The sequence below is a fragment of the Octopus sinensis genome, linkage group LG3, assembly GCF_006345805.1.
Source record: "Octopus sinensis linkage group LG3, ASM634580v1, whole genome shotgun sequence".
Classification (NCBI taxonomy): domain Eukaryota; kingdom Metazoa; phylum Mollusca; class Cephalopoda; order Octopoda; family Octopodidae; genus Octopus; species Octopus sinensis.
Window position 1 is genome coordinate 77,292,219 of NC_042999.1, and position 22,943 is coordinate 77,315,161.

At 31.8% G+C, this 22,943-nt stretch overlaps 1 protein-coding gene across 6 annotated transcripts in view; it reads left to right on the forward strand.

Moving 5' to 3' along the window:
* The window catches only part of LOC115209283 (tumor protein D52), a 149,542-nt gene that overhangs the window by 61,833 nt on the left and 64,766 nt on the right, over positions 1–22,943 (forward strand). For 3 of the 6 annotated variants that reach the window (XM_036501099.1, XM_036501100.1, XM_036501098.1), the window contains exon 2: positions 8,213–8,251. The exons of 2 other annotated variants lie outside the window; for them this stretch is intronic. In XM_036501099.1, coding sequence (XP_036356992.1) covers positions 8,213–8,251 — 39 coding nt within the window. Of the gene's footprint in view, positions 1–8,212; positions 8,252–21,243; positions 21,385–22,943 lie in introns of those variants that run through there. One more of the 6 variants, XM_036501096.1, reaches the window with a different exon arrangement.

Sequence of the window (22,943 nt, forward strand, 5' to 3'; positions counted from 1 at the left end):
AGTTTACATTATTATAATACTTGACAGAATCTATTTTAAAAGCCAGTATATTCCACTGGAGTTTCACCTGGTTGATGCTTAACTTGAGTTTCTGTGAGATAAATCCCTCTCTCCAGACAAGAAACTTGTCTTTCACAATTGCTCACATAATCTGGCACCTAACTTCCTTGGTGAATGGTGAAACTTGCCCAAAGATATCAAGCATTAGAAGGTCTCCCTCTACATGATCATTCAGTACACTGGAAATAACAGTCCGTTCCTTCTTAAATCACATTTCTGTCTTTAAAAGAATACCCACATTGAATAATGTAGTACTGATTATACTGTGAGAAAAAAAAAAGAAAATGGGCTTGAATGCTTTTGATCAAAGTTTTGCTGGGTCTAGGCTGACTGATGACAGCAATGCTCTGTTTATTTACACACACATACATTGTTCTGTTACTTTTAGATTTGGCCATATGAGAGCATTGTCAGATTTTATTAGTGTTAAAAGGGTTGAAGTAGGAAAAGAAAACCTCTTCCTGAATAAAACACCAATATTACTGCAGGTAAATTTACCAGAAATATCTAAGGCATGGCGAAATGAACCACTTAGAGGAATTCAGTTTTCTGTCCCCATAAAGTAAAATATCCAGCAGAGAATCACCTATGAACTTGTTGTTCAATGCATTGTCTAGTTACCCCTTTATCCTTCACCCACTATCTCTCCATCCATGCACATATGTGTGCATACACCCCCATCTCTCTATCTCTTTCTTTCTCTCTCTACTGTTCCAAACATTGACAGGTGCTCACTTTCTCTCCTTAAATCTTAAATCGAAGAGATATTCAAGTGCTTCTGATGTTTGCTGACTGTTTCATAAACAGATAATTCTAAATAAATTATTATTAGATTTAAAAGGAAAATGAATTTGCAGTTCTAATTACTCGTTTTCTCTCTAAGTAGAGGGACATATATCTACATTTGACCAAAAACACACTTTTCTATTTTGTGCAATTGGTACTGTTCTTGGCAAGGAAAACAGTTCATCAGCCACTTACTGTAAAATTATCCTTTCTACCATTACTGTCATGGCTTTGTACATAACATGCAAAAAGTGAATTTACATATTATCAGAAACAAAACCTACATAACTGATTTTCAGTATTCTAATTAGTTGGGTTATTTTTTTACATGTATACATTTTGTTTCAACATATAATAATAATGAAATTATTGTATACAGTGCTCAGGTGCACCACAACTTGTCAGAAAGTGCATATAAAGTACATACAGTAATGTAAAAATGTCTGGAAAGCGAACAATGTATGAGTCAGATACGAGATATGACAGATGCTACAAATTTAAATAAGTCAATGAACTTATTTTAATTTATTTATTGCATCATCATCATCACCTGAGATTCGCCAACACTACACTTGATTTTCTCCCCTCCATACACCCAGACATTTCTACACTACTGCATGTACTTTATATGCACTTTCTGACAAGTTGTGGTGCACCTGAGCACTGTATACAATAATTTCATTATTATTATTATTATCATTATTATTCCAGCTCTTTATATTCTGAGTTCAAATGCTACCAAGGTTGACTTTATCTTTCATCCTTTCAAAATCAATAAATCAACTTCTTGCTGAACACTGAAGTCAATGTAATCAACTTCCACCCCATTTCAGAACTGCTGGCCTTGTGCCAAAAATTAGTAAGAATTATTATTATTATTATTATTATTATTATTATTATTATTATTATACTCACAACAGATTAGACTGTTGGAAAATAAAAATTCTTAACATGGGCTACAAGTAACCTTAGATGCCAAGAACCCTCCTAATTATCTTAGCCAAGCCTAATGATGCTGTTTTCTGGAGCTGTACTAAACTGGGTTTATTATTGTTATTATTATCATCATCATCATCATCATAGCTAGCTGGAAAAAAATCATTAGTGCATTGGACAAAATGTTTAGTGAACTTTTTCTTTTGACTCTTTGCATTCTGAGCTCAAATTCTGCTGATGTCAACTTTGCTTTTCATTCTTTCGTGATTGATAAAATACATGCCAGTTGAGCATTGCAGTTAGTGTAATTGATTATCCCCCTGTTGCAAAATTTCAGACCATGCACTAATAGTCGAAAGAATTATTATTAGTAGTGTTGAATGACAGAATTAGTAGAATGGCATACAAAACTCTTTACATTCAGAGCTCAAATCCAAATGAGGTTGACTTCGTATTTCATTTTTGAGGATTTTATAAAATAAGCACCAGTCAAGTACCATCGTTAATATAATCAACTGTTTACTATTATAGATGTGTTGCCTTGTGTCTATGTTACAAATCATAATTGTTATAGTATATATGTATTTCTAAAGTTGGGGATGATTTTTAATGACATTGATGAGATTTTAATGGTTTCTTCATAAAGTGTTTGCAAGTAGTATGTTCATTTCTAAACAAATTATTTGCTTTAACATTTTTTTTTTTTTCTTTACTCATCAAGAAAAAACAATTTCTTGCCGTTAAAACATATTACTTGATGAAGTTATTTTTTTACAAGTTCAGATAAACAGAGAAATAATATTGGCAAGTATATAAGAGAAAGTTGACTATGTTTGAATATATGCATGGATTACATATACTGGGTGAAATGATACTGTGTGTTGGTGATAGAGAAAGACTGAAGAGTTACTTATATAATAATAATAATAATAATAGTAATAATAATCCTTTCTACTATAGGCACAAGGCCTGAAATTTTGTGGAGAGGGGACTAGTCATCATATCAATCCCAGTGTTTCATTTGTACTTAATTTACCAACCCCAAAAGGATGAGAGCAAAGTTGACCTTGGTGGAATTTGAACTCAGAATGCTAACACTGCATACAATTCAGCATGCTAACACTACATACAGCATGCTAATGATTCTACCAGCTTGCCACCTTAATAATAATAATAATAATGATTAATATTATTATTATTATTATTATTATTATTATTATGAACTTATTGCATACAGTGCATGGATGTACTACAACTCATCAGAAAAACGAAGTAACCAAGACTGCATGAACAGTACATAGAATATGCACAGGGAATGAACAGTGTATAAGTCTTCAAAAAAAATAATAAAACAGAAGAAATGGTGGGGGGGGCATCAGGTGTACGGTTGACAGATTTTAGGAAGCTTGAAAATTTTGTAGGTGTAGTGTCCTGACAGCTAACAACTGATGCAAGTAATTTATTCCTGTGAAGAAATGTTTCTGAAAGTCATGGGTGTTGTGTTGTATTTTGATTTCGTAAGCATGTCCACAAGTGTTAGACATATGAAATTCAAAATGGGGCCCAAGATAGTTGTTGGAAAGATGATGGATAATCTTGTGCATGTGTACCTAGTCAGTTGCCAGACATCGGAACTTTAATGTGTCCATGCCCAGAGAAGCAAGATGTTTGGAGTATGGTAGATGCTTGATGGCAGGTATTCACTTGGTTGCCCATTTCTGAACAGTTTTCAAATCATTATGCTGAGCAAGATAGGTGTTCCAGACTAGTGATACAAACTCTAAGTGTGAGTGTACTATAGTCATTTACAGTTTTAAATAGATACCTGGAGAGCAGCTGACAAAGGTGTTACTGAGTGATGCTAAGACACCCTCAGTCTTCTTGTACAATCTTAGAGATGTGTTTTGTCCAATGCAGATCGCTGTTTACAATAATACCCACACCACATTCACTAACAGACTTCCTTGAGTCATTTGTGTGGCACAGAATTGAAGGTTTTTGCAAAGTTAAGATAGGTTAATATCCACCTACTTAAATTTTCTTGCTTAAGAATTTCTGCCAAATTCAACAAATTATTATTAGAGCCTGGGAAGATTGGTGAAGTGGCAGAAATGATGAAGTAGTAGACTTGCAGTATTTCTGTAACATTAACTTTAGATCCTGAGAAGGTTGAGCTAGTCTTGTATCTCAGAAAAAAGCTAATAAAATTGAACTTTATTAATTATTTGTCTTCTTACATGAGGCTTATAAGTTTAATTTGCCATCTTAACTAATACTTACATAATGTAAAGAATTGTTGGAAATAAATGCAATTTACATTACGTAGCTGTATCATTAGTACTAGAAATTTACAACCACATGACACATAAACATATATCAATGGCATGGAGATTGCTAATTAAACAGTCATTTAATTATCATTTTTACTTATTGTTATTGCAGAGCCTCCTGTCTAAAATTAAGGTCTTTAACCCTTTAGCATTCAGATTTCTCTGTCTAATGTAAAGCTTATTTATTCACATTGTTTTGAATTAATTATGTGTTATTTTATAGATTTGGTATTTCAATGATATGATTGTTTACCTTTAGAATAATATTGTAGGGTAGGTGTGATAGGCTGGATCTGGCCAGTTTGAAGATAACAAAAGTAGATTATTTTGGCTGGTTTAAGTGCTAAAGAGTTAAACATAGCCCTCTCAGAAAGAAAGAAGTTTGTTGCAAAAACCCTAACTTTTGGTGATTTTTGATTAAACATAACCAATTAAAGAAAAGGGGCAGTGAGTTTAGCACAGTTATATTATCTACTGACTAAAACTTAGTGAATTTCCTTAATACCCTTTATTATTTTAATTATCATAAGTGAGACCCATGGAAATTTCAAACTTTATAAATGTTCATTTATCTATTTAGATATTATAAAGATTTTGACTGTCTTCAATTCCATTCCATAGTTAAGATTGTTTAAAGCATAAAGCTCAAACTTGTGTCTCTTTGATTTGATTACATAGTTGTTAATAATAATGATGATGATGATAATAATAATAATAAAGATCAGTGTTACTTTGATGGCATGCACTGCTCTCTCACTCAATGATGATGATGAAGGAAGCTGCTAGAAATGACAAGCAAAGTAGATTCTGCTATCAGTAGGATAAATACTAAAAATATAGGAGATACTAACTTATTGATCTATGCAGGAGGGGTAATAGTCACCAGAAGTTTAGATATCTCACAGGGAAAGATTTAAAAAGAGCAAATGAGGAAAAGGAGAATTCAAAATAACATGATGTAAGACAAGATCTGAGTAGAATAGAAACCCGGAAAACAAACAAGTTAGGAAACACAAGATGCAAATCTTCCCTCAAGAAAGATACTTAATCAAAGAGAAAGGACATGGAACAGTAATAGAAGAGCTGAAAGAGCATATCATAGCAGGCAAGCTCTCCAGCTATCAGAAAAGAATAGATCAGTATCAACAGAATAGATTATTTAAGATAGACCAGAGGAGATTTTATAACCAAATAAATAGTGGAGAATTAAGTATTGAAGACGAGAAACCTAATGCAGAAAATTAATCATTTGCTCTACATGGATGATCTAAAGCTCTGATCTGAAGAATGAAAAAGAGATAGATTCCTAAATACAGGCTGTAAGACTCTTCATCAAAGATACAGGCATGGAATTTGGCATAGATAAGTGTACAAAATTAGCAATGAGAAGGGGACAGGTAGTCAACAGCAAAGGCATCCAATTACCAGATGGTCTGACATCAAAATCACCGAAAGGAGGTGAGAGTTATAAGTAACTAGGAGTTTAAGAATCTAACAGTACTAACTACAGAAATAAAAATGAAAATTGAGAAGGAGCACATCAGAAAGGTGAGGAAGCTAATGAAGTCAAAGCTAAATGGTCCAAATCTAGTGAAGGCTGTAAATACTTGGGCAGTATCATTACTTAGATACTCAGCAGCTTTTGTAGATTGGACAAAAACTGAATTAGCAAAGACAGAACTAGGAAGGAATTCAATATGAATGGGGGACTCTATCAAAGGGCAGGAGTAGCAAGATTATACCTACCCACCAAAAAAAAAAGAACAGAAATTACCTGACAAGCAGGAGAAGGTGAGTTATGGTAGATTCTCATAGGATAGTTGCAGCAAATAGTAGTAGTGAGACATGCAGCAAATAGTACTGAGAAAGGAAAGCTGAAGAGGGCAGAAAATTTATTAGTAGCTGCATAAGATCAAGCATTAAGGACTAATTGGATAAAAGCCAAGATAGATTCCTAATGTAGATTATACAAATCAAAAGAGGAAAGTGTTACTCATATAATAAGTGAATGTAGCATGCTGGCACAGAAAGAATACAAGAAAAGACATTACAATCAAGGGAGAGCAATCCATTTAGAGCTATGTAAAAAGGTAGGATTTGAACATACTGATAAATGTTATGAACATGAACCTAGTAAAGTACTAGAAAGTAAGAAATACAACATGTTGTGGGACTTTAACATTCAGACTAACAAAGTAATAGAAGCTAGAAGGCTTGATTTAGTAGTAGTGGATAAAGAGAATAGATAGTGCCAAATAATTGACTTTACAGTCCCAAATGATGAAAAAATGAATATGAGAGGTATAGAAAAAATAGCAAAGTCCCAGGACCTAGCTATTGGATTACAAAGACTATGGAAAGTGCAGGTAAATTGTATCCCAGTAGTTATAGGTGCATTGGGAACTATCCCTAAAGATCTGAACAGATGGATAGAGGAAATAGGCATAAAACCCAGTTTAGTACAGCTCCAGAAAACAGTGTCATTAGGGACAGTTAGAATACTTAAGAGGTTTCTTGACATCTAAGGATAGTTGCTGTAGCCCGATGTTAGGATTCTTTTCTTTTCCAACAGCCTAATCTGTTGAGTGTATATGAAAATAATAATAATATCATAAAAGTAATATAAGATATTTACAAAGGGCATCGAGAGGGCCCAGAATAGCAAAACCAATGGAGCAGTGGACAAAAAGCAGTTCTCTATTTATATTTCTATATTCTGAGTTCAAATCTTGCCAAGATTGACTTTACCTTCCTGGATTGATAAAATTTGTAACAGTTCAGTACAGGGAACATCTTAATCAACTGTATCATCCTCAAAATTTTGTAAACTTAAGATAAATATTCTTACTGTTATTATTTGATGTTTTATTTGCTTTGGATGGAAACAGGATTGTGTTAAGCAACTACATTTTTTTTAGCATCGGTAGAAACGTTATATGTTATTAATACTTATGAAAATCTTATATTTATTATATTAATGTCATAGAGATCCACCTAGTTAGTTTGATTTTATCAGTTGCAAATATTTTTTTTAAATCAATTAGAAATAGTTGTTTATAATTTTTTTTTTTTTTATAAACTGTGAAAATTACTATTGAATGACTGACTTTCTTTAAACATCTAGCATTTATTTGTATGAATAGCTTCTGTGTGTTCACAGCTAAACACTGTTAGCATTGTACTTCTGCTAACAGAAACGATACTTAGGTTTACATTATTTCTTAGCTAACTTTTGAAATCTCACCTTCAGCTTGTCCTCATCCCATACTGTTCACCCCCAGCCCCAAACCTAACCTGTGTCTTTGCTAGCAACTTGATATTTGATATTTCAAAACTACACTCACCTTGTAACTTAAAGAAAGAAAAATTCTGTTATAATACTGATTCTCTACTTTCTTTTCTTTTATCTTGCATTTTTTATCTTATTTTTGTGAATTATTTTTAATGTTTCCTTTTTTTTTTTGTTGTTGTTGATGACTCATTATAAATATTTATGAATAAAATAACTAAATGGAGCTCATTGAATGTCATTTACTTTTAATTCTGACCTTTTTATTTGGTGTAAGCGTCCCATTTCTTTGCGCCCTGATAATCATCCTCCTACTTCTTCACACCCTTTATAGTTATTGGCCAGGCCAGTGGCTAAGTACTGTACTGCCACACTCCTCCTATTCTCAAATTGTCAACAGACTTCAGTTTCATTCTTTATTTTTTATTTTAACATTAGCAGTTTACTACTTTCCAGTGAAAGTTTCAAAACCATTTTAATTCCACTTGATGACTAATAGCACAGCTGTGAAGCTAGACAATTGCAGACCAGTGCATGCACAAGACCACCTTTATTCTCTGCAGTTTCACCACTCATACTGTCAGTTGTCAACACTCTGAGCCAGTAGAGATTTTGACTTGGGAGAACATTGAAAACAAAGCAGACAAGAGCCACAGTTAGCATACAGGAAAACTAGAAGCTATTTTCGTTTTGATTTTGTTTTTTTTTTATGCTCCTAGATTTATTCCTCTTACAGATTTGTTGCAAAATATTGCAACTTTAAAATCAATTTTAATGCATTTCCCAAACAGACCTTCTCGATTTTTTAAAGGTGCAATGAATGATGAGGAAGAATACATGCTTTTGTTTGGTGGGTAATTTTTAAAATTTTTTTTTCTTCTCGCTCTCTCTGGTTCAGCAATTTACTATATTTCTGTTACTTTCCTCTTTCTTTCAAACTGCATGACTACCTCAGTATAATATTATTTTTACTACCATAAAGTTTCTAGAATAATAAATCTAATTACTGCTATAGTAATCTACTGCTTTTTTATGTAGACATTTTTGTTTTATTTAACAACTTAGATTTTCTTTCACATTTTTTGGTTTAAAAACATCTAATCCACAACAATATTAAAGTTTACATGTTATTGAATAGTAAATTTAAGTACTAGTAAATTGAGTTATAACTATGTTTTGTGAAATATCTCTATCTCTGAAGAGTTTTAGTATCCCTACAATAAAAAGAGTGTCGGTTTCTGAAAGCTTTTCAAGATTGACTGAAATTTGTATAGCAGTTTTGGAATCTGTGTAGTAATTGTTTCCTTCTGTTTATGAGGCTTGTTCTCTAAAAAAATGTGGTTCCCACAGAGAAACGAAAAAAATTCTATTTCTTAATCAACAACAAATAATTATAATAATGTATTAGTGTTTCTTTTATGGCCCTTGGTATGTAGATAAAAATGTGCATTTAAAAAGGGAATTTTTTTAATGGTTCATTTGTTACATCACTTAAATGGTATAACTGCAAACAATAAATAATTAACTTTGTTAAAAAGCCACAAATTTGTGGTGAGGGTGTCTAATCAATGCGACCAATTTCAATGTATGACTGGTATTCAACCCCTTGTAATTTGGACTTTGAATGTAAAAAATGGAATGAAATGCTGTTAAACCTTTAGTTTATGTTTTACTGTTTTTGCCAACTCACTAATCTTGGAATAATACTAATAACAATAATGATTTCTTACATAGATAGAAGACAACTTTAATTTAGGATAAGTGTAACTTGTAGAACTGAACTTAATGTACTTCTGGTTGTCCTTTATCAACCCATAGGCAATGAAAAGCAAAATAAACTTTGGATACTTCAAAAGAGCTAATCTGAACCTTTACCGACTCTAACTATCCTTAATGCTTCCATAATAACAATGACAATTTATAGTATAGCTACAAGGCTCCAAACTTCCAGGAGGCTGTAGCTTGTTAGATTGACCTCCAGTATATGACTGGTGCTTTTTTTTAGCATTCTCAAAAGAGCAAAAAGTAAAGTTGACCTGAGTAGGATTTGAACTCTGAAGATTTGAGTACCTAAGTACACATGTGATTTTAACCTACTGCTCCCCAGTTTCTACTGTTTATCTGCCCCTCTCATTATAATAATTGTAAAGAAAACCTTTTTATTTTAATACGGCTTTCTTTTTTAAGCACTATATCAATATTTTCAAGGAAGTTGGTATGGGTAATAAGAACAAGGTCCAGTGAATTATTTATACTTATAATATTGGCATCAACCAAGTCTGCTCTACATTTTCATTTATAATAAAAATTATCTATGTAATATATAATTTATTCATTAGTCATCTTTTCTCTTTCTTGTCTGTTACCTCAAAATTAACTTTATCTTTGTAATATTTTTTTATCATTATTCAAATACACCAGTACTATTATTTATGAATTATTGGTTTGTATTGCTTGTCATGGCAACCCTATTATGCTATGGTATTTAGTTGTCAGTGTACGTTGTGCAAAATAGGTCTCCAGCCATAACAATAGCTATACACATTTTTGGCTCATGCAAACTTATTTTCTAAGGCCAATCATGTTAACATACAATTTTCCCACTCATTTTATAATAAAAGGCTTTCTACAAGAGCAATAGGTGGGAAATGTTCTAAATGTTTTCTGTTTGTCTTTTTTTTTAATTTTCTTTTTTATATTTCTTGATGTTAATGAATTTGAAAAAATATCAGGAAATCAAATAAAAAATTATACTTCTTTGGTATGTCAATAGGTGTGATGTTATTTTATATCCCTCAATTCTCCTACTAGCTTTTCTATGAAGGTCATCTGAATAGATATGGTGCTGCACAACCAAAATCTGGTTAATGTTTCATCTCCCTTATGCTGGATAAAAATATATATAAAAACTTTCCTGCTTTCTGTATCATTGGTCATAAACGTTGTTGTTGATTAGGTCCATGTCAGCTCTGATCCAGTAGACTTAAGATCAAAGATCAGGTATGATCATCTTTTTTTCAAGCATATTCTATCGAGAACTATCTTATGTAACAGGGCTTTCCTTTTTAAGATGGTTTAATGAACATTTGGCTGCTATTTCTTTAGATTGAATAACCACATAGACAAGCCCTCAGCTTTTCAGCAATGCTCTACAAATGACTAAGAACTTCACAGTCACACTTTATTATTATTATTTATAGTAAGGAAGTGGGACAGTGCTCAAAGCCCTTTCAGGTCCACTCAGATTGATGAAATTGATAACTAATGTTAGCCAATATTCTTGGCATCATCATTTTACATTTGCTTTCCATGTTGGTATGGATTCCATGGGTTGTCATAACAGCTTTCTTCTTCAGTACTGCATGTTGCTGATTTTGTCATTCTCTTTGCAAGGTATAACATCCTAAGATCCAGCTTCACCACTTCATCCTGTGTTTTCCTAGGTCTTCCAGATCTACAGATTCCATCAACTTTGAAAATCCTGCACTTATTTATACAGCTGTCATCCTCTATATGCATCAAATGCCCATACCAGTGCAATCTTTACTCTTGTACTCTACATCTGGTTTATCTTATACTTAATTTTTCTTGCAGCTCATTTATTTTGATTTATGTACACTAACATTACATATCCACTGGAACATTTCTCACTCTATGTCTTTCTAGTCTTCACACATTCTCTGCATTCAGGGCTCATATCTCACTCCCATATGGCATTGCAATTCATGCATAAGCATCATTCAATCTGCCTTTCACTCTGAGAGAAAATCCTTTGCAGCCAGCTGTAGTGACAGCTTCCTGAACTTTTTTCCAATCCTGGTTACTTTGCTTTCTGAACACTCACCTCCACTGCTAATTCTGTCATATATATAATAAGCTTTCAGGGAACCATCTGGACAGTTGAGAAAATCTGTTTCCTGTGTACCTTAGTACTTATTGTCCTCTGTGCATCTGCTGCATGCAAAAACTTACTGTCCTTGTTAGCCTGCTTATGATTCTACATTTTGTACCACTCTGTTTTACATTGGGAACATCATATGGAATTTCAACCTACTCTTTTTTTGCTTAGTGATCATGGCCATTTCTGTGGTGGTATCAAAATCCTATCTTCTTTCCTACATCCTATTCTTTAGTATTTGCTAAGTTTACTTTGGGGGTCTCTCTCAATTTAAGGTCTAATTACCTTGTAAAAATTTTTTGGATGCTGCATTTTACTCCTTTTTCTATACTAATTTTAGTGTGACATTCTGTTGCAGCTACATTTTGACTAACATACTACACCTGTCAATCCACATCTCAGCACCTAAACAGTTCCCACATCCTAAATATATAAAGAAAAATAAATTAGTACCAAATATATTGCTTTAATTTTTTTTTTGTGTAATACTGTGCAACTTTTATCCAAGTTTGTTCTTCCTGTTTCAGGAAATTATTTTCCATATTCCTCAAGATTGTAACTGAATCTGACATCTCTCTTTCATCATAATACACCCAAACAGCTATATATTGTGCATGTTTTTTGTTTATCTTGTACTAAAATATAAAAAATAAAAGTGTTCAGTACAACTTTGTTGAACGTGTGTAGCATCTTATATATGTTAATTCACATGAGATAAACAGGGATAACATTACTCAGTCACTATTTCATTTGGTCACTTGACCTACACTTTCCAGATGCAATAAGATGGTTCTAGATGATGTAATCTGTACAGACTATAAGTTGTTCTCCATTATACAGGAGTAGAGAATACTTTTTTAAATTCTTAAGAAAGAATTTGGGCATATGTTGGCTAATGAAAATTAATGTGTTCTTTTTTAATTGAAGAAGGATATGTCACAGCTATAAGAAAAAATTTTTTTTCTTTTAAACTTTTGAAGAAGAAATTTAGAAAATTTTTAAAACAAATATGTGGAAATTTCATTGTGGTCCTTAAAACTGATATTTCAACTTTGGGGGAAAAAAAGAAAACACTTTCTTTATCCTGAAATGAATTCATGAACATAACTTTTTTTATCACTGACGTTTGTATTCTTTTTATTATACATTTGCTTAAAACAATTATAAAAATAATAAAGACAGTAAGAAAAAGGAAAAGAATATTCATGCATTCATTTCACATTAATGAAAGTGGTTTATTTTTCTCTAATGTTGAAATATATGCATAAATACATATACACACATACATTCTCGGAGTGCTTGGCATTAGGAAGCACATCCAGCCATAGAAACCTTGCCAAATCAAACTGGAACCTGGTGCAGCCCCCTGGCTTACAAGTTTTCAGTTAATCCGTCAAACCCATGCCAGCATGGAAAGCAGGCGTTAAACGATGATGATGATACATGTATGCATGCATGCAAACATACATTACATAAATGTGTAGGTAAAGGCATGGCTATGTGGTTGAGAAGTTTGGTTCTTAACCATATGGTCTGGAGTTCAGTTCTGCTGGGCTAATCAATGCTTTGTGAGTGAATTTAGTTGACAGAAACTGTACAAAGCCCATGGTATATGTGTGTCTGTGTGTACTTAAAGCTGGACAAGTCAGTACAAGAGAGACATGTAATGAACAGTTACACATTTATCTTTATCTGTTAACCTCTCTGTTATCTCCTCTTACTACTGTCATTGTTCTTTTTATCTTAAATATATGTATCTTCAGATTTTCTCTGCCTGTGTACAGTGATAAAATAATCATAGTTGGATTATGTATGTGTAGACATCTTTCATCTAATGTAGTCCTGTTGTCTATGGCAGCGATTCAACATGTGAACATGTAAATAAAGTACTTTAATTGAAAAAGCAAGGAAAAGTTGGCTTGTGGAAGGACATCATGCTATAGAATCCTTCCTCAGGAATACTGTTCAACCAAGCTCTATGGAAAAAGTCAACAGAAGAAACAATTGTGGTGGTGATTAAGATGATATATGCATATATTTTGTTTTGTGGTACAGAAATAACTTTAAAATACACTCTTGTTATAGAAATGCATAGTGTAAACCATGTCAGTATACAAGAAAAAAACAGTGTTACATATGACAATCACACATGTATGTACACACATATCTATATGCAAGCATATAAATGAATACTTATACACACACTAAGTTACATTCTTCAATAAAGTATATTTCAATTATGAACTTATAACTTTAACTCTCTTTCCTAGTTGTTTCTCGGATACTAATTTAAATTCAGCTAAAAATATTGATGCTGATTTTGTTTTCCCCTACCTGCTATTTTTAAGATTTTAGTGACCTGACTGTATTAATATTGATAATCAGTTAATGTTATTGCTATTGCAGTGTACTTTGATGTTGTTTATTTTTCTTTTAATGAAATGAACTCAATTTACTTACCAAGTTGTCTTTTGTGATGGACATATTTTTACTATTTTACCATATATAAGTGTATACGTGTAGGAGACATGGTGAGAGAAAAACATTACCTTAAAATTAGTTTGACTAAATTAAAGCTAAATGAAACCCAATAAATTTCAAAATTCCAAATTCTTTGGTTTGCCAGTTTTGTATGCTCTCTCTCTCTCCCCCCCTCTCTCTCTCTCCTCGATATATTATTAATGAATGTAACTCATTTGCTCTATTGTAGTTTTTCTATTCTGTAAATTTCCACTGTATATATATATATTGTTTTTTTTCCCCCCACTAAGCTCTTCTTACATTTGTATTTTAACCAAGATTTCCTTTTTGTGTGTGTGTTTTGATGATATGGATTAGTTAGCTATCAAATTACTGTTGCATTGTTGTAGACTAAGTCCAGGTTGTGACATGTTTCTGGCAATATCTATTAATTCTTCCAAATTCTTTTTTATAAGTAACTGCTTTTCTGCCAGTAAAAATATAAATTGCCCAAACCTCTCAGAGCAACAATTTATTTCCACCCCATCTTTCTTTTCTTCTTAGAATATAAAAACATAGAAGGGAGAAGTGATAATTGTCTCATTCAACTATATAGATTATTTCATAACCCTCAGTATTTTCCCAGCACTTTAGTTTTTATTTGTTTAGTTTTTCTGCCTATTTATTTATCTATTTTGCATTTCTTCCAGAAAAGTTTAGATAATACATGGTGATTTTTATATAAATGCTATTTTAAAAGAGAATAATTTGATAATTTAATGTAGTGCATGTGGATTACAGTGACTAGTTTCACATAGTTAATAGAAATGGCAAGCAATAGATAATGACAAAGTAAAATGCCAATAATATGAGAGGAAGGTTCTGCCAGACATATGTAATACAATGCACAAGAAAAAGTACCCAACAGTAAACTGTTTGCTATTTTCAAAAACACTTTATTACTTTTTTGGTTTTATAGTTAGTGAGAATGCAAATACATAGAAAGATTGAAATATTGTATGGAGTATTTGTTTTGTTATGATACCACTTCAATAAAGAAGTTAGCTAAATTATTTTGCATTATTATACCTATTTGTTCATTTATTTATTGCTAACATTGTTTTGCTTTATTCAATTTTTCCTACCTCTAAATCAAATATAAAGTAAGTGATATGTCTATTATCAATTAGACAGCTTGAGATGAGCAGATCAATATCCTTTGCATAGGATCACAACACAAACCAGGAACTTTTTTATACTTGTTTGAGCTGATCAGTATAGCAACTAAATTTCCCTCATCAAATTCTTGTCTTCAAAATGAGGACAACAATAGTTGTAAGTTCTAAATCTTTTTGTAACAGGCCTCACTATAAAAACAGAATGGTTGCAGTTGGAATACCAGTTAAGCAATGCTGACTTGGATTACTCAACAATGAGATGGTTTCAACAAAACAACTTGTGACCACCTTGTATAATCCAGTGCTTTACCCAACAATAATTATTTATCTGACAGATATTTATACATGCCAAATAGACTGAAGCAAGAAATGTGCACATATTTTATTGTCTGTAGCAAGATTTGAACTTGTGACCTTTGCTTATGGTGTCATATGTATGGCATTTGAGTGATTTGAATGTTGCACAACTTACCCAAATGTCCTGAATTTGAAATCACATTGAGGAAGACACCTAAGTGTAAAGTACATATTACAACTGGTTCATAGAAAATATTGAAAATTGTTGTAAAACAGCTAAAACAAAACTGGATTGATTGATTCTTTAAAGAGGCAAAAATATTATGTAATATATCTAGCTGAATCATGAAATAAAGTGAAGAAATTACCTTCAAGCAGAATGCTATATTAACAATCGAGTTCTAGGTTGTAGACAAGGTAAATTAGCCAGGCAAAATGAAATTAACTATGCGTTTGCTTCAAAAAAGAAACTACAAGTACGGTATCCTTTGAAGAGCAAAGATGAAACCATTCATCCAAATAATGACCGTGACAAGTAGATTATAAAGAGTAAGATATTTTGAAATGGTTATTCATTCTACATACTAATGCCATGTAAACAGTCAGTTGAGTGACTTTATATAATTCAGGTATTCAGCAGTAAATGTTGAGGATGGAGAATTGAATGCTTAACTAATGACTTGACTGGGTAATAAAACTGCATTGCAGACTATTCTGTTTACCATTGGAGTGTAAGAAGACTTCCTCCTTCTTTTTCAGCTATGTACCCAAACAAAAATATTGCTAAGAATTATTATCATTGATATGTTTTATACTCACACTCTTTTTCATTCACTTTTACCTTATTGTTTTAATCAATGTGTAAACCTTATATCTTGTATCATTTGTAGTGACTAAATATTTTAGAATTCCACAGTCAAGCATTTCAATTCTAATTTGCATTACTAAAGTTAATCGTGCTTTCCCCACCCAACTAGTTTTCTAACGGTAGATTTTACCAGTCAGAATAGAATTTAATTTAGAAAAGTTTTATTGATTGGGCTGTTAATATCCTCTCCTGAAATGCCAGTAATATTGTCTCAGAATTATCTGCTATAACTATTATTATGAAATATGTAAGAACCCAGAAACTGATATCCAAATGTGAAAATACAATGAATAATGAACTAATTAATCTTATTTACCACCATAGGGAAATAGTAAAATGTGGCTTTCATAAAGGTTCTGTAATCAGTGTAGAAATATAAATAGCTTGACTAATCGCAGTTCCCTTATTTAACTGAAGGCTCTTATATCTGATATAAAATGATCTATCATATCAGTTTAAACTTGTCAATCTATAATTTTATGATATCTCATATACTTTAGATAAAAGAACCAACCTAACATAATTGAAATGTTTGTATGTCTGTGTGCATGTGTGTAAGTGAGAGGGAGAGAGAGAAAGAGAAATGATTGACTATAATTTTAAGCTTTGTAAATTACTTGGCAAAAGTGTTTATATTTAAAAATCTTTTTTCGTATTTATTTTCCTATATTTTAAATCAAATATTTCAAAGCTAGATGCTATTTATGAGAACAAAGTTTGTTATAAAGTTCATGAATTACATTTTTATTGGAAGGTAGATAAATGCAAGTTGAGCAATATGCCCTTCACTCAGTGCACAAATGCATCCGCTGTTTCCCTAGATGAACTAAGAACCAGTTACCTTTAATCTTCTGTTATGTTCAGCAAGAGACTTTTTATTTGATGTCATAGTATATCACTACATTTGAAATATTGGCAAACTTTCAAGCATACTTGGTTATTAGAAATCACATTCTATATGTTGCTCAGTCATTCTTAACAACCACTTTACTGTTATTTACATGTCATCTGGAAGCTATCTTCAGATGCTTATAAAATTTGCACACACATTTCTTGGGAGAATAGATTATCTATCCTTTATTTAGAAGTTCACATATCAGTAGAATGCTGGATAAGATGTTTTACAATATTTTTTTTTATACACGATGTTGCTATCATCCTTTCAGCCTGTTAAAACTATTTGTACTAATCTTGTATTGATTCAATAAACTATAGATCCTGTTCTTTCCAAAAGAAATTTAGGGTAATATAAATCTACTCATCTGGTTACAATGTTGTAGTTTCTGTACAAAATGTCTAATTATCTCCCTTATACTGTTTCTTTAAATACAGTAAAGTGCTAGGGAAAATAACTGTTGATGATTTGATAAAACATTATATAAACGTTATTAGAGACAATTTTTTGCTCAGTATTTTTCGAAAGCTGCGGTCTATTGTTATATATTTCAATTGGGAATACGCAGCCCCTCAAACCACAGAAACAGGCACACACATACACACACGAATACGATCCTTTCCCTTTACAGATATAAAAGTTCTTCTTCATTGACAACTAAATATAGCAAGGCATTTTGTGTGCCGCTCACCATGTTTATAACCCAATACCTCACACATTTTCATGGACAAAGACATGATTTTATCCATCCGAGTATGTTTTTTTCAAGTGATGTTTTTAAGGTTGGTTGTCCTATACGTGTCAGCTATATGGTCTATTAAAATCCAATAGCTTGTCATTGTAGAAAAGAATTAGAGCCTCTGTTCTGTTTTAAAAGGGAATTATTCTATCTTGATTCTGAAATTTTATAAAATAAAACATTAAATTTTATTTTTTACACTGTCATAGGTTTGGTGTAATAACTCAACTGCATCAGTTCACACTCACACACAACTTTCAGATATATTAACTGTAGTTTGTCAAATGAAGTGTCATATCTCAATGTTATGCTGTTAGATGGTCTGCGGTTACATAAACTCATGTATTTGGATAATTTATAAGCTCTTTTCTTGGAAACCTATTTTGAACCACTGAAGATATTTGTTGTGTTCTGGTTATTTATTTATGTTTTTTTTTTTTTTAATGTTATAGATAGAAATGTTTTTGATATTTTTATTTATCAACCAGTAATAACATTATAGAACATTAATTTTGCTAAGCAATGTGTCATCTTGAAATTTCTTATAATCTTTGAAAAATAACTTATAATCTTTGAAAAATAACTAGTAAACAGTATAAATGTGTTCTTATTTTGATAAGTGTTCTAATAGTTTTTGTGATCATTCTGTACCAACGTATCTTAGTAATTGTCAGATTGTACTATATTGATGAGGTCTGATAATACCAAAACATGTCTGAAATTATCACTGTACTGCCTATAATCATACTCATTCCATACTGCATTCCATTTTGAAGTACTTCAAATACAAGGATTATTTCTTTCTCTTGACATGAATTAGTTATTGGGGTAATTTTTTTCTCTTTCTAGTATAATTTTAATACATTAAAATTTCACTTGCTTTAGAAAATATTAATTTATCTATTTGGCAAATAATTTGTAATGTTCAGTGTACAAAAAAATTTTTTAATACTTGAGCTTAAAATGGATGTGTATGTTTTAAGAGCAGCTTCTTAAACTTTGCAGTATCATGCAGTTTTGTTTTTGTTTCTTTTTTGTTTTTTCATTCTAAAAACTTCCTATGTCAAGCACCTATTTTATTCTTTACGTATTCTTTAAATATTCTCATCTTATTTTTTGGTCTTGACCGTGACTGCACTGATCTCATATTTTTCATCTCTCTCATTTGGTATGACCTAGTCTCCATAGTGGTCCTTCTCTTTTGAATGATCATATTGATAATATGCATAAATGTGATATCTTTTCAGTCACATCCAATTCATACGTAAAAAAAAAAAAGGTCCACATACACACACTCTTTTACTGAAGGTAAGGTATGTGTATATGTGTGTGATTGAATACTTTGGCATGACCATAACCTGACGGCTGGAATCAGTAACAGAATGCATATTTTCATCATCAGTAGTTTAGTGTTTTTCTAATGCTGACATGAACTGGATACAATACAGCATTTCACCATTGAAATTGATCATTTGTGCTTTCATCTGTGAACCCTAGATCTTCATCAGAGGTTACTCTATTTAAAACGTTTGTTCTTACTATGCATTTCTATTTCATGCTGCGTACACTGATCAATCACATCACATCTCTCAGTGACTTCTACATTTTCTTTTCCACTATGATAAGTGCAAGTGGACCAGTATCATTTTGGACATCTTTTTCTTCTATGACAACACACTACCTTGCAATAAGGTCTTTCATCCTCATAACATTAACAGACATGCTATTTTCAACTTTTTTCAGGATATATATAATTGATATCTTCCTACCTAGTTTCTTGGTATTTCTCTTTCATATCTCATTTCCAAAGCTTCTTGGTGTATTGTTTAGCCCTTATAGTCCTATCTACTGTATTACTGTTTCATTATGACACCTATTACATGGGAGTATTGCTTCATACAGAGAACAGTAGGTTATCATTTTAAAATGCTTACCAAAATGATGTTATCTCACACAGTTTTGGAAATTTTGCCTAACAGAAACATCTTACACCTCTCATTCTTTTATTCATCATTTGTTACCATATCATCCTCATTTTGAACCTAAATACTCTTACCACTGAGTTATATTAAGGGACATATGCATCACCAAAGAGCTATATAGATATCACAGCTACCTATCCTTGTTGCCTAATTGGTTCTCATATTCACAAATGATACCAACTTGCTGGCTTAAGTACTTATGCTTTATCATTGGCCTGTACAGTTTGTCCCTGACTGTAATTTTCAGTTACTTAATGCACCTATATGTAAATACATGGAGATTGCTAGTGTATGTAGGAAAGCTTCTGTACATTGATAAGTGTTTAGTTGCCTTACATTGTTGAAATGAAATACTTTCATGAACAAAACCTGCAATGGACTCAATAGGGCATAAATATCAACTGTTTAATATTATGAAAGCTAGAATAAGTTTCGTTATATCTCATCTGTTACACAGATGTTAAGAAATACTTTGAATATACAAGAACATATTGTGAAAATCCTTCTTCAAATCACACAAAATTCAACAGTGTAAATGTTCATATATGTGTAAATTGATGTCCTCATTTCTTTAGATATTATGAGGAAACAAATGAATTTGTTCTAAATGTCAAATTAAGGTATGGGCCAATAGAATTAGTTCACTAGAAATTTTTCAATGGTGTTGGATCCACATATATAGGCACAAAAAGATTCTGTGTGGATATGTATACTCATATACACCCACTTTTTTTTCTAACTAATTAGATAACATTAAGAAAAAGCCATGAAATCAAACCCTAAATATTTTCTCATTTATCCCATTCTGTAAATTTCTCTTATTCTGTCGTTCCTTTTTAGACATCCTATTTGTCATTCAAATAACTTAGTGTAACTTTCATATTTATATGTGCATTTTCTTTAATATTAATATTTCCTAAAAACATCTGTTATGATAGCTTATGTCAGTTATTTACGATTGAACAGGTTTTTGTAGTTCGTTATATTCATAAAATACATGTGTAAAGCAACATAAATTCTCAATACATACTAAAGTAATACTGAAATTTAAATGTGGGTTATTTATTTATGTTTTTCTGTGAAATGGTTTCGTTCTTGTTCTAACCTGAAAGAACTTAACTATTAAATTGTTTCAGTTTCTTTTTCCTTGTGTCAAACTTGGTTGAGTTCAACGGGGAAATCTGGATATCCTGTAAGTTCACGTAGTACAATAAATATGTTTTGCATTGAGCACACTGATAGCAAACCAGATTAGTTACCTGACTTCACTTAACTATTACTTTGAAATTCATAAAATACATACTATTTAATATTAAATCAACTTTATTGTCTCTGCTTTATTTTTTAAAAATCATCTATAGATATTGTAATTAAAATACAATATACATTAATATTTTATTCATTACTGTTATCTATATATTGCAACCATATTTTTATCTAGTTTTGGAAATCATGAAAATGACAGATTATTTAATAGATACTGAACTTGAATTCACTACCTCCTACTTCCTCCACCACTCCCTCGTCCAATAAAATGTTGATTTGTGGGATAAAGTCTACTTCTCTATTAGAAACAGAAGTTAAGTTTCTGTAGGAGTTCTCAATAGTACAGCGAGTGAATATACCTGTTTTACATAAGTATGTCTAAACGATTTGAGTCATTAAGGTATGTTGTTAAAAAAAGTTATTTTGTTTTCTTGCATATTTTCATGTCAAAACTAGTCTGATTGACACCATTCGTGTGTCACACATGCAAACAGCTGAATAGTATATTGCAGTATCTAGCTGATAGGTAGTGTCTATCGAAAAGTTTTACAAAAAGCAAGTTTTTAATCAATTCACCCTATTTAAAATAATATGTTAGTCTATCATGTGACAGCCTTCTTGTATAACTCATGTAGATTTAGTTACTATTCATTAATAATATCTGAACTTTATATTGAATCTTTAAGGGATTCAAACTTGTCAAGTAACAGGAATATCTTATTTCATTAACACTCTTCTCAGTTGTCTTTCAGTTGCTTATTTTTTCAAATTTCCTTGTAGTAATAATTCCTGATAGATATAATAGAACTAATAATAATAATAATTGTTTCTAACATTGGCACATAGCCACAAATTTGTGGGAGGGGGCATGTCGATTAAATCAACCCAAGTACTTGACCAATATCTTATTTTATCAACCCTTGAAGGATGAAAGGTAAATTTGATCTCAGCAGGATTTGAACTCAAAATGTAAAGTACTGAAAAAAATAGTGTAAGGTGTTTTGTCCAAAGTTCTATCAATTTTGCCATATTGTTGTAGTTATTATTTTTATAATATAAGCTTTTTAGCTACTTCCATATGTTAATAACAATAGAAATATGTCTCATCGTCAACATCATCAAGATTTAATACCCTTGTTCCATGCAGACATGGATGGTTTTACTGGGTTTGATGAGTCCAAGGACCTCATCATACTCCACTGTCTATTTTGGCATGGTTTCTACAACTGATGCCTTTCCTAACACCAGCCACAATAATGAGGAGATGTCTCTGTGAACCCTCAAAGTACAAAATAAGTAGAAATGAATGGGAACAGAAGAACTGAAAGTGGGGGATTTGAGTGAGGCAACAGATATTGTAATGATTGAAACACAAGTGCTGAGTGGATGTTTTGAAAATCATATGAAAATGACAGGCTATTTAATAGAGGTAGATTAGTGGGTTTTGACCAATGCTGAAGGGATAAAGAGTAGCAGAATAATGATAATGATGATGCAGTAGACAAGAGAAAGGTGAGAGAGAGACAAATGATTAGTGGTTGGATAGTTTGCCAGTCTGGTGGAGAAACAGGTATTGTGGATAGGTAAAATCAGAGATATATGATGGTGCTGAAGGTTTGAGAATTGGAGGCTTTTCAGTTTAAAGAAGAAAGCTTATTTATTATGACTTTGAAATACAGATACTGTGTGTATGTATTCATACACCTCCCTTTCATGGATGTCCTGCCGATTCCATTTCAGTGCAGCTCAGCTGTCACTGGCTTTTGAGTTGACACCCAGCTCTCACCTGTGATGCTACAAACTATCTGTTTACAGCAATGGGGAATGGTATTGGCAGGCAGGATAAACCATTGAAAATAGCTGATAAGTCTTAAGCTATCACTATACTGAGGAAACCCAACTATATGTGATCAGATTTTAATGGACAAAAAAGAAATGTCCAACATAGGTGTGGGACAT